The 15,989-nt window shown below is 39.7% G+C and overlaps 1 protein-coding gene across 8 annotated transcripts in view; it reads right to left on the bottom strand.

The window, feature by feature from the left end:
* ANK3 (ankyrin 3) overlaps positions 1-15,989 on the bottom strand; it is a 350,679-nt gene that overhangs the window by 125,745 nt on the left and 208,945 nt on the right. For all 8 annotated transcript variants that reach the window (XM_021397586.1, XM_021397585.1, XM_021397583.1 and 5 more), the window contains 2 exons: positions 13,252-13,437; positions 11,361-11,459 (listed from right to left, as the gene is read on the bottom strand). In XM_021397586.1, the coding sequence (XP_021253261.1) occupies positions 11,361-11,459; positions 13,252-13,437 (285 nt within the window). The remainder of the gene's footprint in view (positions 1-11,360; positions 11,460-13,251; positions 13,438-15,989) is intronic.

Consider the following 15,989-nt stretch of genomic DNA (forward strand, 5'->3'; position numbering starts at 1 on the left):
TGTGTTCTATTTTCAATTATGTGCAATTTCCCTATGAAGCTAACCCACAGCTACTAGACAGTGTGATTTAATATTACAGCACTGGTAAAATACACTTTAGCAAGGGGAAATGACAGAGCTGCTTTCTCCAGTACGAATCATTAGAGCATCAAAGCTACTATTCCAGGGTAGTTTCCAATTTCTTTAAAAAGTGAAATAAAACAAAGAGACACATAACACACTAAACAAGAAGTATGCTATGCCTAACCCACTCAGGGATGTAAATCTGGGATTGCATAACATGTAATTTGTGAGTTGGTTTTGAAAAAATAATTGATTCTATCTGACCGGGAGTTGAATTCAGATATAATATGGGGTCAATATATTACTGTATCAGCCACAAAGAGGGCAGAAAAAAAAAGACAAGACAATTACGTTGAGATACTTTCTACTTTTCCTCTCTTCCCAGGAGGAAAGATGTTACCAAGGTCAGAGGGAGAAGACGACAAACTGTACTCTCCTGATAAAAAACAGTAGAGGAAATAACTCTCATATCTTCAAGTAAAGGGTACTGCAGGTAATCTAGAGTGAGGACCAGTTTTTTCTGCTTGCTGGGGTTGATGGACAAAGAGACTAACTCAGCTTAATAGACCTCAATGCCCTGTTAATATGGAAAAATAATTTCTACAATAATTTGCTATATTCAGTAAAGACTAGAAGAAATGTCTTTTCTAAGCATCGTCAAAGAAATAGAAGAAGAAGGTAAAGGCATTACAAAAGGCAGGATTAACACAGATTAAAAATGTGGTTCTCATTCATCTGACACCAAACTAAATCAAATTAGTGTGGCACAGGGGAGAATAACCACATAAGAACATGCACTTTGGCCCTAATTCTTCACCAGTCCAATCTTTTAAATTTTCTATTGCCTTAAATGAAGGAGAGTTGATTTTAGAGTGAATGGATGAGCACTGGCAGACATGCACCTCAACTCCAAAAGAGATGACTTCCACTCAGAAGTTCACGTTTAGGTCAAACTGTTGGTTTGCAACAGAGGGGAAAAACAGTAGTCATTTTCATGGTCAAAAAGGAGTCCTGTTCATTGTCTTCACATTTCAGGTTAGTACAAATACTATCATGACCTATGCAGTTGGTCTCAGCTTCAGGCAGTGGTCAAGCACCCTGGCTGGGAACGTGGTGAAATTCTCCAGCACCTAATAAGTACCGAGCTCACTTGTGCAAGCTGGAGCCAGCAAGCCATCTTCCCTCCATTTCATAGACTGTCTTCACAAAAAAGCATAAAAGACATAAAATGTCTATAAAATCTTGAAATCCTGAGTTACATTTGGTTTAAAAAAGGCTGTGGGTTCACATTAGAAAGAGACAGATACATAAAGGATGTATTCATGTTAGTCACAGTTTGTTAGGAAAAGCAAATACATACAGCTACTGGGAAATAATGATTTACACAGGAGGAGTCAAGGAAATGGAACACTAAATGCCCAGTGAAATATTTGTCCTTATGAACAAACTCAGTTCCTTTTTGCTGGAAAAAGAGAGCTGAAGAAGCAGTATTTACTCACTGTCTAGGGCTTTTTTTTTTCCACACTCTATTAACCTACTCAAACAGTTCATAAGAGGAATTAAGAGATAAAGGAGAAGAAGCATATTTGGCCCTGTTCAGCCTGTCGTGGTTTTGTGATGTGATTCCACATCATGACATCATGTAAACCACTAGGAGTTAAAGAGTTAATGCTTCAGTTCTGTAGATTGCTGGTTTCTGGGTGTCTGGTTCTCAGAGGCAGGGGGGAGGAGCTGCATACCCCAGAGGACTTTGCGCTCAGAGGGAAAAGGTGGAGCTCCTCACAGGTCACCAGACCCTCTCTTTGTTCGCTGCCCACGAGCACGTGCTCCCCTGCTGCCTTTGCCTGCAGCTTCAGAGTAAGGACTTTGGTTTTGGACACTCTCTCTGTTATGTTTGATTTTGTTGGCCTCATTTCCAATTGTATTGTGCTATATTGTGTTGTCTTGCACTCCGATGTCATATTTAATAAATTAACGTTCCCCCTCAGATTGCTGCCACTGTTTTTGTTTTTTTTTTGTTTGTTTTGTTTTTTTAAAGACCTATCTACTATCTCCCTACCTTTCCCCCCTTTTCCATCTTTCCCAGGGCATAGGTCTGCCCCCCCCCNCACGCTTTTTGGCCATTCCATTTTTTAAGCAGTCTTTTAATCAAGCGTGACTATGGATATCAATTTTTTTGCCTGTCCTATCCTTACTGCATATTCATCTACTATTCCCCTACCCAAAGCATTTTTCCCCTTCTTCCTTGACTACTTTTCCACCTTTCCCCCCCCTCATTAGTCACAGGACTGGGGCTAAACCGGCCGGTAAACCCTTGACACCCTTTTTTTTTTCCCTTTCATTTTTTTCTGAGCCAGTGGGCCTGTGGGCCTGCTGTTCCCCTGTCATGGACACAGACAGACCTAGAGATAACCCCGTGACACAGCCTTATCAGCTCTGGAAGACATTATGAGGAAATCAACGTAAAAAAAAGAGATGGGGCAGTTCTTCGTTCAGAATTTAATTTTGGCATTTAGCTAATTTGAGCTTTTACTGGTAGCAAACAAAATGAAGTAACAATTGTGGTTGCCAAGAGTCCTGAACCCCGCACAGATGAAGAGAAGCATTACATGAATGCCTGCACAACTGCCCACTGAAGTTTAGGGTAAGCAACTTGGCTTTATCAACACTGGGCTTGGCTGAGGCTTAAAGAATCACACCTAGGCATCACATATATTGCCCCATCCCATCTCTCAGCACACATCTATGACAATTAAGAACATCAACTGAGATGAGAACAAACCTCAGACATCATCATCATTAATGTTTCTGATGATTAAAAAAAAAAAAGGAAAGCAAGCAATTCAAATCCCAGTTGTTTGTACTTGTCAAAAGAAAATAGAGATTAAATTTAAAAAGGTTCATAATATGCGCAGCTTGGGTATAGGTTATTAACACTAAATCTGTGGTATCAGCAAACAATATAGTCACCAAATGTAAGGTTCTGAATTCTTCAGTAAATCAACAGCATCTGCTGTCTTTTCAGTCTATTTTTATCTGTTTGATCTTCTATAAATTTCTCCCTTTGTTCTCAAGAAAGAATAGTAGATCAGGAAACTTTTGAAGATGTTTTCCTGCAGTAAAAAAGCTGAAATCCCTTCAAGAAGTTGCCATAAAAAGATGCAGTTCAGATCTAGAAGTCTATGAGAGCACTCCTTGCTCTCACTGCTGAAATATCAAATGCTGGATAATGTCTCATGAAGATCCCTTGCCAACCAATTTGAGAGTAAAAAAAATTCTGCGAGGAATATAAAATATAACTTGTAAGAATAACAACCTAAAACTATACAATAAATGCTCACATCATTATTAACTAGCACATGGTCTTTCCCCTTTGGCAGATGTCATGGAGTAGATGACTCAGAGTATTCTGAAAGCATATACAAATTGAAGTGTGATGGATTACATGCAGGCATTTTCTTCCTATACCTCACAATGTTGTGCACAGCTATTTTACCTTTACCTTCATGCATTGCTTGCTGCTATGCACTCACACAGGCCCTCTGCCTTTCTTGGAGGCATAAATAGGATGGGTGAAAAGAGATCTACTTTTCTTTTTTGGCAGCTTCTGCTTGTTACTGGTGAGAGGAGTACACTAAGCCCTTTCAGCTGCATTCCTCTATCTACAGCTTCATAAGAAAATTAAAAAAAAAATTTCAAGCTATCCTATGCTGAGCAAAAAGCCACCTCCATTTCCCATTTGAAATGAGACCAAGTTCCCACGGACACACACCAACATCCATCACAGCTCACCACAGCAGTCCATGTTATTCCTTACTGTTACAAATTAGCAACAGAAATGTCTAGGAATTCAGAAAAAAAACTGCAGCAAACTTAAAACGGACAGAGTGCACACAGCATATATCTTGCACTTTTATTTCAATGTATTTAGAAAATGAAGACTTCCCCCCTAGATTTTGGTATGATATGCTATGGGAGTGCCTTTTTCTTCCATCAAACAGTCTGAGTTTACAAACATAAGGATGCTAATAATAAACAAGAAAAGTAAATATTTGCACTTCTAATACCATATTTGGCTTTGAAGTGCAGCTTTAAAAAAAGCAAACAAGCAGAACATAAGTGTTTCCTATTCATGTCTTGTTTCAAATGCAGACTGAGTGGATAAGAGCTAAGTAACACAGGGGTGCACCGCACAAGTAGAAATAAATCCCCCTGGAGAACTGATGCTATACCAGTGATACAAAGAAGCGATGTCTTGAGCACCTCCAGCAAAGACAGAAATGGGGGCCAGTCCTCTGCAGTCCTGCAAGGGCTGACAGTCCAAGCAGCAGGCTGGTTGCTTTGGTGGGCTGAATGACCTGCTGTATTTCCATGCTGCAGCTATTGCCAGGGGTAGACCGTGGAGGAACTGCAAAGAGCCAATGCCAGCCTCACAGAGACTTCGTATTTCTCCCTGCTACCAATATGAGCATTCACCTCCACCTCTGAGCTCTCATCTCAGGCCCTCAGTGGAGTAGTTTTAATCACAAAACCTCCACTATTATTTACCTTCAATTTAAAAATAAACAAAAGCAGTTTCTTACCAAAATGTTCAGATGAATCTGGAATTTCATAAAATTGTCCTTCTCTGTTCCCACCCGAGAGCTGACTCAGAATTGACCAAGAATGAATAAAACAGAGGCTGAAAGCACACAGACTGCTCAACTGTAAAGTCTAGAAAATCTCCCCATCATTAGGGGTTCCCTTAAGAAAAAAGCATGACATTGGTTGTCCTATACTAGAATTGTGATCAACAACTGCATGGACATTATCCATGTTACCAGTTCATGGAGGAAGTGGAAGATTGTGCTGTTACAGGCAACCATGCAGCTACAACAACGTGTTTTATATGAGAACAGTCAGTATTTTCTCCTATCATTTTCTGCAATTCAGAATTGGAGCTACAACTGAGTAGAAGTCCTGCAGAGAAAAGCTTTCCAGTTTAGCAGCTGTTACTGGGATCACTGAAGCTTACATGAGACTCAGAAATAAAAGATATTACAGGTGCAAAGATACAGTCTTCTCAGGAAAACTTATGACAGGGTAAAGAATTAGGTTTTTTTTCTCCTCTATTTATTGTTTAGTAAATCTTAGATGATACTAAATTAATTATTGCATACTCATATATTTATTTTTTCTTCAGGCTTAAGACACATAAAATGAATCCTGAAAGAAAAGAAGGAAGAGTATAGCAAGGAACCATTATGGCAAACTACCACTAGGGAAATAAAAAGATGTTCTTCTCTTATGTTACTGTCACTTACATACTGCCTGAATTTTTTGATGGGCTAATGGTGTTCCGCCCCTCAGACTCAGGGTCATCATTAATGCATGCTGGCCTCGCACCACCCTCTCAAGATTACCAAATCCTTTCTGAACCTTCCAGTAAGCAAACTTTCTGCAGGCAAAACCCACTCCCAGTGGAACTGAGATCTGCTCTAGAAAAGGAATGTTGTGAATGCGGAAGGCTGTTTGTAGGGCTGGATGCAGTTGTGTGGCACAATGATGGCCTCTCATTTGCTATGGTAAGAACGAATTGGGCAGAGGTCACCTTCATGTAGAGGATTCCCTTGTTACCTGAATCTTCTGACTTGCTCAAATATGGAGTGGATGTGAGGGCCACAGAAGTTTCTTTCAGTCATTGCTCTGGAAGCTGTAGAAAATGATTTTTTTAATTCTTTTCTAACCATTGTTCTCCCTCAAAGAAAGGTTGAACATCAGAGGCATTTCCTTACCTGGGCTTGATAGGTATTTCTACTGGAAGATAATCTGAGTCAAAATAATTATATCTGAAGTCTCTGTGAACCCCTCAAATATACCTTTGCCCTAATTTTATTTCCGAAGAATGCTGTTTATTCATAGCACCTTTCCCACCACTTTAGCCTGCACAGCAGCCATGGAGAAACACCACCTTGTGCTTTCTTGCAGCTGATATGCACAAGGCAACCTGGCTACACAGTTCCATTTCCAGCCCTCCCTGCACACTGCTCTTGAGATGGCCCAAACAACATCTGAATGGGAAAGAGTTTTGCTTTTATAGCAAAAGAGTTTTCTTGCACAGGATACTGTAGGTAAAACCAGAATTGTTAACAAAAATGGTTTCTCATTCCATTCAGTGGCCGTAACTTGCTTTTAGCATGTATCTGCATATACCTTTCCAAGTCCTAGATACCAAAAAGCAAAGCACTCTACAACAAATTTGAAGGGGGCAGTAGAGAAAGCGAATGGAAACCCACTGTGATTCCTCCTTTATCTCCAGCACCTCGCCTGCCCTCAGGCTGAAGGTGACCTGATTCCTGGTAAGTAAGAGTGAAAAAGCACCTGCAACATCATTCAGCATCAGAACCAGCAGCAAAGATAGGAACACAGCAGTCCTCCCCATGCATTTGCTCCATGTACCTCACAACAACAGGTTTCCAGAATGAAAGACTGGAATAGGAGAGTGTTTGGCAGGCTACACTCCGTATTAATCACTGGATTGGTAGTTCCAGAACATGGAAAGTAGATACTAAAACTATCAAAACACAGGGTAACACTGGGTACGGTTTTATTCAAAGTTACAAGAGGCCGATGAACAATATTTGCTCATTAGAGAATGGCGTCACGCATTTTTGCCATCCTTCAGAGTCCAGATAATGATTGTACTCACACATTAACCTTGCTAAGGAGAGTAACTTCACCCTTGATTAACCCTTTCTTCTCTTCCTCCATTTCCTTAGCCTGTATGTGATTATCTCACAGCTAAGCAAGAAGGAAACATATTGTTATGATGAAGAGAATTCCTTAGCTTTGAAGGGTTTCAGAGAAGCACAGCCATACACATGGAAGTTTCTCATAGAGACCAGTAACTGTGACATGTTTACAGATTAATTTGAGCCCAAGAAGTCAAATAATTTTGAAAGAGTGAAATGGCTTGGACTGAGGTTATGAAGAACCTTGGAGCTATCTACCCTAGAAATAGGTAGAATCAGGGGCATCACAAAGGTGATTTACTGAAATGACTTCCATCCATCCTGCAGGGAACTTTCCACGTTGTGCCACATTCCCTGCGTGTTCCTTCTCAATGCCATATTGTAGCAAGGCCAGAGGACAACATACAGATTCAAAAAAGCAAATGCACTTCAGTGGAAGAAATGTCACTAAATCTCTTGCTGCGCTGGAAGAGTGCTAACCAAAAGAAGGCACCCTTCCAACCCTCCCTTTATGGCCTTTATGCTCTGCAGCTACACAGGCTAGCAGGCACAGTAACACCTGTAAGAGCTCCTGGACCTATGCCTGTTTTTCTTAGGAGCAATGAAAGAAGGGAACAAGGGAGTGAGCGTATGACAGCCGAGAGGCAGGCAGGTGTACACTGGCAGGGGTGAGGAGAGCAGCTGCTACTGCATATCACTGGGGACATAATTTATTTACAGTACACCACTACTGCTCACCTCCTGTCTGCACACCAGGAGCCATTATCAAGCTTACATCTTCCCAGCCTTCACTGCAGGAACCCTTTTTTTTTTTCTTTTGTTTCCCCTGGGCCCCTCAGAAATCCACTGAAAAGACAGCAGCTTTGTCTCCAGTCTGCCTTCCTGTTTCTTACATCATTTTACCAGCTCCTCTTTTCATCAGACTTGCCCTTGCCCTCAAAGCTCAGAGCTCTGTCTTCCTTCTATGTGTCCCTCCACTTTACCTCCATCTATCCTCACATTCAGCAGGAAGTGGCTATTTATCCTGCCCTCACACATTTGTCTTTGTGTTGCCTCCTTCCATACAAACAGCCCCTGTTACCATAATCCTCTGTTCTTGTTCAATTCCCCCCAAGAATTAATAGTTATCTAAATATTTTAATGTAAATTGGGAGACAGAATTGTCAATTCATATTTATTTAGCCAAGGCAAAGGAAAAAGTGTCAGTTGTCAAAAAATGCTTTTGACACCACCATCCTACAGTTGGCTCTTTCGACTTCTGAAAGCTACAGTACACACACACAGTATGATTTTATTTGGGTTATATCCTTTCCCCACCTTTACTCTGTTGCTTGCCTTCTCAGATTCTCAGCAACTCAGATAAGAACTTTTCCCCCAGGCAAGGCATACAGCTCATTGTGAAGATTGTTTATAGAAATTAAACAAACCAAGAGGCAATGAGGTGGCAGCAGGCAGGCAGTACCTGTGGTTCACTTTCAGCATCTGCTCTAGTGCCTCTGCTTGTTTTGCTGTCTGGGTTATCAAGGATCAAGCAAGGACTCTGTTACCTGGTGCTAATAATGGTACTTTATCCTCAACTTACATGTGTCTGCATTTGCCTGCAAATTCACTGCTTTACCAGTATTTGACTCATCTTTCTATTATGCGCTTTCATTTCCAGCCTTCTGATAAGCACTGAAGAACTAAATTCAACTTCATGTTACTGTTACTTATGCTACAGTTCCATCTGACAGAGCTACCTCATCCAGATTTGCAACCACCACATAGCAGAGATGGGCTCTGCAGATGCCTCCACCCAGCTACTGTGAGCACAAACAAGCCGCTTAGCGCTCTGAGTCAGCGTCGGCCCACTGCTGTTTTGGGCTTATGTCACTACATCTGCACATCCCAGGCTGTCTGAGCAGTCTGTCTCTCTGAAGATGAGAGCTCACAGAGGGTGAACCTGGGATTTCCAAATCTTGAAGAGGAAGGAAAAATGCTCTTCCAACTTCAGATCTGCTCTCCATCATTGCCCTTAATCCAAATTGATGCTGCTAAAGCTCAGATTTATTATTTTATGGAAACAGGCACAAGTGGACGATGTTTAGCAACAGCGGTAATAAATGCTGCTAATTGCTAATGTAGTAGCATGGCTAATCCTTAATCGTGTTTCTGAGTGAAAGAGTTAACACAAGATCTGTTCATCTTCCTTGCTCCTGAGATTAGTGCCTATCAAATATTGAACACCAAAGTTTATGACAGTTCAAAATGACTTAATGCTATAATTTGGTCAGATTAAGGCTCTGGGAATAAAAAATCAATGTTATCAGTGAAGCCAAGCACACACAGTTAGAAGATTCCCAGAAACCCTTAACTGCCAAATCTACCCTTAACTCATGAATTTCACATGGATCTAACCTTGGACCTTCTCTCTTTCATCAGCAACATAAAATCCATTTTAGTGATGCATGAGCTGTGGAAAACAATTTGTGAGAAATACACAAGGAGTTCCTTTCCTTTGCTATTCACCTACAAGCTTTAGTCAGTATCTGCTAGAACTCTTCTCACCAGCATTAGTAGGTACTGCACTGTGTTTTATATTTTTTCTTTTCAGCTTTGGGGATTTACCTTCATTAACAGACCACTGAACAATGTTACTTTGAATGAACAGTGGTCAGCACCTGTACTATTCACCTGCACTCCTACTTACAGTTTCAAGTAAACATTCTGGGTCAAAACACTTAAAGTGTGTTGCTCAGTATTGCTATCCTTGCTCTATCCTCCATCAGTTCTCCGTATTAACTACAGACAATCTCTGCAAAAGAACTGTTCAGGTTTTGTTTAACTCTGAGACGTCCTATAAGTAAAATAGTAGCTTCTTTAGTAAATAAACACAATGTTATTTTACTGTTTTCACTGATTTGCAATATTTATCAAAGACTTTGCTTGATGATCTTACAATTTTTTCCTAATCTAAATGATTCCATAATTCTAAGTAAATATGTAAGTATAGAAGCAGTGGAGTCTTTAGATATACATATTACATATACATATACATCCCAAGCAGAGATACAGGTTGGGCAGAGAATGGCTTGAGAGTAGCCCTGAGGAGAAGGACTTGGGAGCGTTGGTTGATGAAAGATCCTGGGTTGCATCAAGAGAAGCGTGAAGCAGGTCGAGGGAGGTGATTCTGCCCCTTTGCTCTGCTCTCATGAGACCCCACCTGGAGTACTGCGTCCAGTTCTGGGGCCCCCAGCACAAGAAGGACATGGAAGGGCTCTTCAGCCTAGAGAAGGGAAGGCTCCGAGGAGACCTTATAGCAGCTTTCCAGTACCTGAAGGGAGCCTACAGGAAAGCTGGGGAGGAGCTTTTTAGAAGGAGAGATAGTGACAGAATGAGGGGAAATGGCTTTAAACTGGAAGAGGGCAGATTTAGACTAGACATTAGGAATAAATTATTTACTGTGAGGGTGGTGAGACACTGGAACGGGTTGTCCAGCATGGTTGTGGATGTCTCCTCCCTGGAGGTGTTCAAAGCCAGGCTGGATGGGGCTTTGAGCAACCTGGTCTAGTGGGAGGTGTCCCTGCCTATAGCAGGTGGGTTGGAACTAGATGATCTTAAAGGTTCCTTCCAACCCAAACCATTCTATGATTCTATGATATTACCTAAAGTAAAAGAAAAAACTACATTTTGCTTTTTGCTATGTGGCAAAACACTTTAGAAATAGTACAGTAGAATAATACTTTTTCCATTGCAAAAGCCATCTGCATAACACATACTCAAAACCTTTGCAAAGGAACTGTTGAATATTACAGTTCAGTCCTGTTTAATCACAGATACCATACCAAATAAATTCCCTCATGTATATAATCTTCAATACTGTTGGTTTTTTTCCCCCCTACTTTAATTGAAGGGCTGCTCAGCAGCAGACATGTGGGATGCTTAGGGAGCCCAGATCACATCCTGGCTTTGCCTCCTTTTCCATTTACCTGAGGAACTATCCTGTTGCTCCCTGTGCTGTGTCATGACTTTGGATCAGAGCTTATGGGATCAGGAGGGTTATTTCACCCACTCTAGCATGGCTTCTGCTATAAGACTCAAATCTTCAACTCCTCTCCATTTCTATACCACACTTCTTCTACCTGTCTTTTTTCCAAGATCTTCTTTATGTATCATCTGACACTTGCATGTGCAGTGAGGGCACAGCTGCTTGATCCACCAGTAACACTTTCCCTTCCTGTTCACTGCAAACAACTGCATATCGAGGACAATTCAACAGGGACAGCATTCCTGCCATATGTTAAAGGTATAGGTGGAAGCAGTCACCTCACTGAATTCAGCCTGCCTTTCACAATGCTAACTATGAAAACAGCAGCTTTTTTTGATTTAAAAAGAGGTTTTCAAGAGTGAGGACTAAAGTTCAGGTTCAGCAGCATGAACATCCCCCCTTTACACTTTAAGGTAACAAAACAAGCTGTCAGGCCAGGCCTCTCCGCTAGCAAGCACAATGCACACTTCCACATCTTGTGACAAAAAGCTTCAAAGTGATGACTAATTAAACTAGTGTAACTATGATTCCATTCTTACCCTTGCAGTGAAGTCCACAGCAGCTCCTCGATTTAACAGCAATGTAGCTACATTGATATTTCCATAGTGAGCAGCTATGTGAAGGGGTGTGAACCCACTCTGAAAAAAACAAACAAACAACATATATATATATATTTATATATCTCTTTGGTACTCCAAAATTTGTAACACATCATTGAATAAAGCTAATAATAGGAGTGTGCTGCAAGTCACCATTCCAATTCTGTACTAGTTTTCACTCACTGAAAATTATTTACTCCCTCTCTGAAAGTCTAAATAAAATCATATTGCTATGCACGAGGGAAAATGAATTAAATTAGCATAATTATTCTAGAAGATCAGAACTAAGATAAAACTTTTAGATATTTCAGAAAAAAACAGCAGCAAAACTTGTGACTATTAAAGCATTGATCTGTCTTTTATAATACATTAATTTCTAATGTCTACTTGTTATTGGCATTGTATCAGACTTGCAAGCCAAATTTCCTAGAGATTCTTTGGAGAAGTTCAGACACAAGTCATTTGATGATACTTGCTAACTGTTTTTATAAATTCCAAGTAGATGCAAATGAAAACAACATCAAAGACCATTTTAAATGATTAATATGGATTTTTTTTCCAAGGGTTAGTATCATAAGGATCAGTCTCCCACTGAGGGCAATCACACTGGGCTATGTTCAGACACCACAAGTTATCAACCTAATTAGAAGATGCCTTACTGATAACATCACTTCAGCAAGTTATTTTCATATTTAAGTAGTTTTACTTCTCTTTAAGATAATGCTAAAACATGCAGCAATTCCATCAGTACTGCAAAGTATGAAACCTTATGGGAACTAGATGCATTTCTAAATTGTTAGCAAGCCATGCTAGCTGCCACTGCCTTGCTTTGGGAGTTTTGCAGATTTAAAATCACGCTCAGATCACTCAATTTGCTGACACCATCAAGGTAAGTGTCATGCAGAAGCCTGAAGTCAGTCTTGGATGCACAACACAACAGGGTTGTCTGCAGCTCTTGACACATCTGGTAAACGTCTACTCCATGAGAATCCCTGAAAACTCCATCTTATATAATGTGGCTCTTTTATGATGGCAATCAGCACCCAAGAACACTTACTCTCATTTTTAAACCCTAGTTTCAGCTGCAGAAAGCCCTGGTATCTAAACTACAGTGTTCTCTGGCACATGCTACTTCATTTCATCTAAAGCAGATATCTATCCTATAGAAGGCGATGCAAAAAGGAGGAGGAAAATATGATGCAGCAGCACTAAGTCATGGAGGAGTGATGATGCATATATATATTTATATATACCTCTGTTGTTCTATTCACCATCATCTAGGTTAACACATTTGGAAGCAAAGAGGGGGAAAAAATGAACGGTTAGTTCACCACTGGTGATATGGATGCAAAAAGCTTCATGATTGCTACGTGGCATGGCAGCTCAGACGACAGCACAATTGGCACAAAGAAAGCTTGACTGAATGGAAGCTGAATGACTGAGTATTTTGAATGTTAATTGTTACATGTTTATCAGAGTTCTTAAAAGTGGCAATTCCACAAACAACTAATCAAATGGCTTAATTGTACGGTCTCTATAGCTGACCACCTCAACAGGGGCTTCTGTTTCCAAGAGAATGATTGTAATAATATTTTGCTTATTATTTTCCATTTGCAAAGTTTCTACAAGAGAAGTTAACCCTGATTTAAACAAAAAGGAAGTGAGGAAAAAAGAGGCAAGGGAAGCTAATAAAACATTATTTTTAGTCACAAGCTACAGGAGAAAGTTACGTGCAACTCATAAGCCAAATCCTTTAATAAAAGGAGATCTTCACTGGACACAAGACGTGCTCAGCACTTAACAGCATCAGACCTTATTCCTTACAACTGACCTTTGACTCCACATCAGCATTGTGGTCATTCTGGAGGAGCAGAGCTGCTGCCTTCGTATCATCCTTCCGAGCAGCGATGTGAAGAGCGGGAAGGCGGACTTTTCCTTTTGTATCATTTTCAAGCAACAGTGAAACCACCTGGTCATGACCTTGCTGTAAAGCTACTGCCAAAGGCGTGAAACCATCCTGCAATATACAACAAGACTGCTCAACACATATTCTAAAATTTCCAGGGGGTGAAAATTGGAAGTGAAGAGATCTCATCACAGGTGACAGTAAAATTATAAGACATAAGCAAACAAAATTGACTTGGAAAAAAACATTAAACTACTCACTAATTAACACTTACACACTTCATTATATCCATAAATGTGTGCATTAGTATACAGAAATACAAAAAGCTGACATGATTTAAAAGTTGCAAGTGGTAATGATGTCTCAATAGCAAATTTTCATCCTTCCTCCCCAAAGCTACTGGTTATAACATATGTTTATTTCCATTTTATTATGAAATTTCATCTCAACTGTCTCAAATATTTAAATATGGATTTTAAATAATATCTAAATATATTTTAACAATAAGTATCAATAATATCTTTCAGTAATATTTGAAAAAGAATTCACATTCTCCCAATATACCAATTGCTTTATTACAACTTCAAAGTACATATAAAGCGATATATAATCCTCTTATGAACAGAAGTGATTTCCCTTCAGACTAGTAAATGGCAAACCAAAGAAATGTGGAAGGAGAAGACCTGAAAAATAGAAGACTTCTGTTTAACAGATTTTAGAGTAGATTCCTCAAACACAGGAAAAGTATAGTCTGAGATGGTTTTATAATTTATTTTTATGGATTTTAAGGAGTCTGAAGAATGAGAGTTATTATTTAGAATCAGTTCTGTCCCACAAATCCCTCAGAAATCATAATGCAAATGATACTACTTAGGGCATTTATTTGATTATTACTAGTAGCAACACTTGATCTATATGTTCAAAGCTTTTAATTAGCAAGCCTCATTACAGAGTGGTAGGTAGTAAACACATTCTATTATTTTTTAACTACTTCTGTCATGATCATACTGTATGTTTGAGTAACTGTGAAACAGCAGTACAGCAACAACACAGAAGTATGCAGGTCCCTACAATGCCAGAATCACAGAGTTAAAACATTAACTTTTTAGCTTTTGGAGGTAGAAATAATGTTTTCAATAGGGAATCTCTTCTCTGCCTTCCAAAACAAAGAGAGCCTTATGATAAGAGAACAGAGGGAAGAAAAGAGAGCCAGAGAGCATTTTTGCAAAAAATTTGGAGGAAAAATTAGAAAAAGAAAACTCACTGAAATTCCTTGATTCCTAACAAGTTGTTTATTTAAGGAGGTGTTGGTTTTTCAGTTTCTTTTTCCTGTGTTGTTGAATGATTATGTTTTTTTCTTTTAACTCACTGAACCTCAGCCTTCCCTTGGCCTGGTGCTCACCATACCACAAAAGTGGGGCATGGCTCTGGGCTGCGGTCCCAGGGATGTTCCAGCAGGTAGGGACATGGTATGAAAAATGTTGTGCAGCTCTGAAGACCAAAATCGCCACAAACATCCCCACCAGAGGGCTCTGGCAACAGCTACACTGTACCTGCAGAAATGGAGGCCTGGAGGAGCCTTGAGAGAGACAGCACTCACCTGGTGACCAGGAGACGTTTGCTTCCCTCTCTACACAGCCAACGGCAGCGGCACAGTCAGCTGCTTCTCAGAGACAAGTGCCTTAGCTATCACCAACATCTTTTCTCAACAGACTTTCTCTTTTGGCAAAAATGCTACTAACAAAGAGGAAAAAAAAATTCTAGGAATACATTTTTCCCTTTCCTTAGGGAACAGTGAGTGGACAAATGGGAGTACTTCTTTTCAACACCAAAATAGCTGCTATATCCTATACTCCAATTTCCTAACTCTGATGAGAACCACCCATGGATTCAGATTGTGCAGAGATCACTGTACCACGGCCAAGAAACTGTGACCAAGAATATTAGCAATGACAAGAACGCATTTCCACCACGTGCTATCTGAAATTACCAACCCACAAAAAGCAATTGCAAGTATCTTGCTGTCAGTAGTGTAATTAGCAACTGCACTTCAAACCTTTAAAAGCAAAGCCCACCCTATGAAAAAAATACAAAAAGCTAAGAATGATTTAAAGAAAGTATGTCTCTATTTTTGTAATTCATATAAAACACCTTTGCTGAAGAGTTATTATTAATGAATAGTTAGCTAAGTAATAACTGCCTAATAACAAAGGCTCTTGCAATTAAATTTTTATATTAAAACTTTAACTTAGAGAAAATAAAAAAGCACCTCTAAGCAACTATCATAAACAAGTAAGGCAATAAAGGCAGCACTGTTTTGCAGTCTGAATCTTCAAAGGAATTATCCATGGATATCAGGCTGAGTTGGACAAGAGCTCAGCCTAAACTGACACAAAAAGTTCTACAGAAAAAGTGTAGAAGAATCAGAACCAAGTACTTGTGCACAATTCTACATAATACTATCTTCAGAAAATCATAGAGTGGCAAGGATATTTTCAAAAGTCTAAAACTACTGTAGGTTTCTGGGTGTCCATGACTTCCTTGTTTTCAATAGAAATAAGTATTCTGAAAGCTATGCTTTTCAATTGATGTTCTAGATTCAAAAATTTTCATTTTGTTGTATCTTTGAGCATTTTCAGAAATTACTTTCTGATGCACAACTC

Source organism: Numida meleagris, chromosome 5 (assembly GCF_002078875.1).
Source record: "Numida meleagris isolate 19003 breed g44 Domestic line chromosome 5, NumMel1.0, whole genome shotgun sequence".
NCBI classification, from domain to species: domain Eukaryota; kingdom Metazoa; phylum Chordata; class Aves; order Galliformes; family Numididae; genus Numida; species Numida meleagris.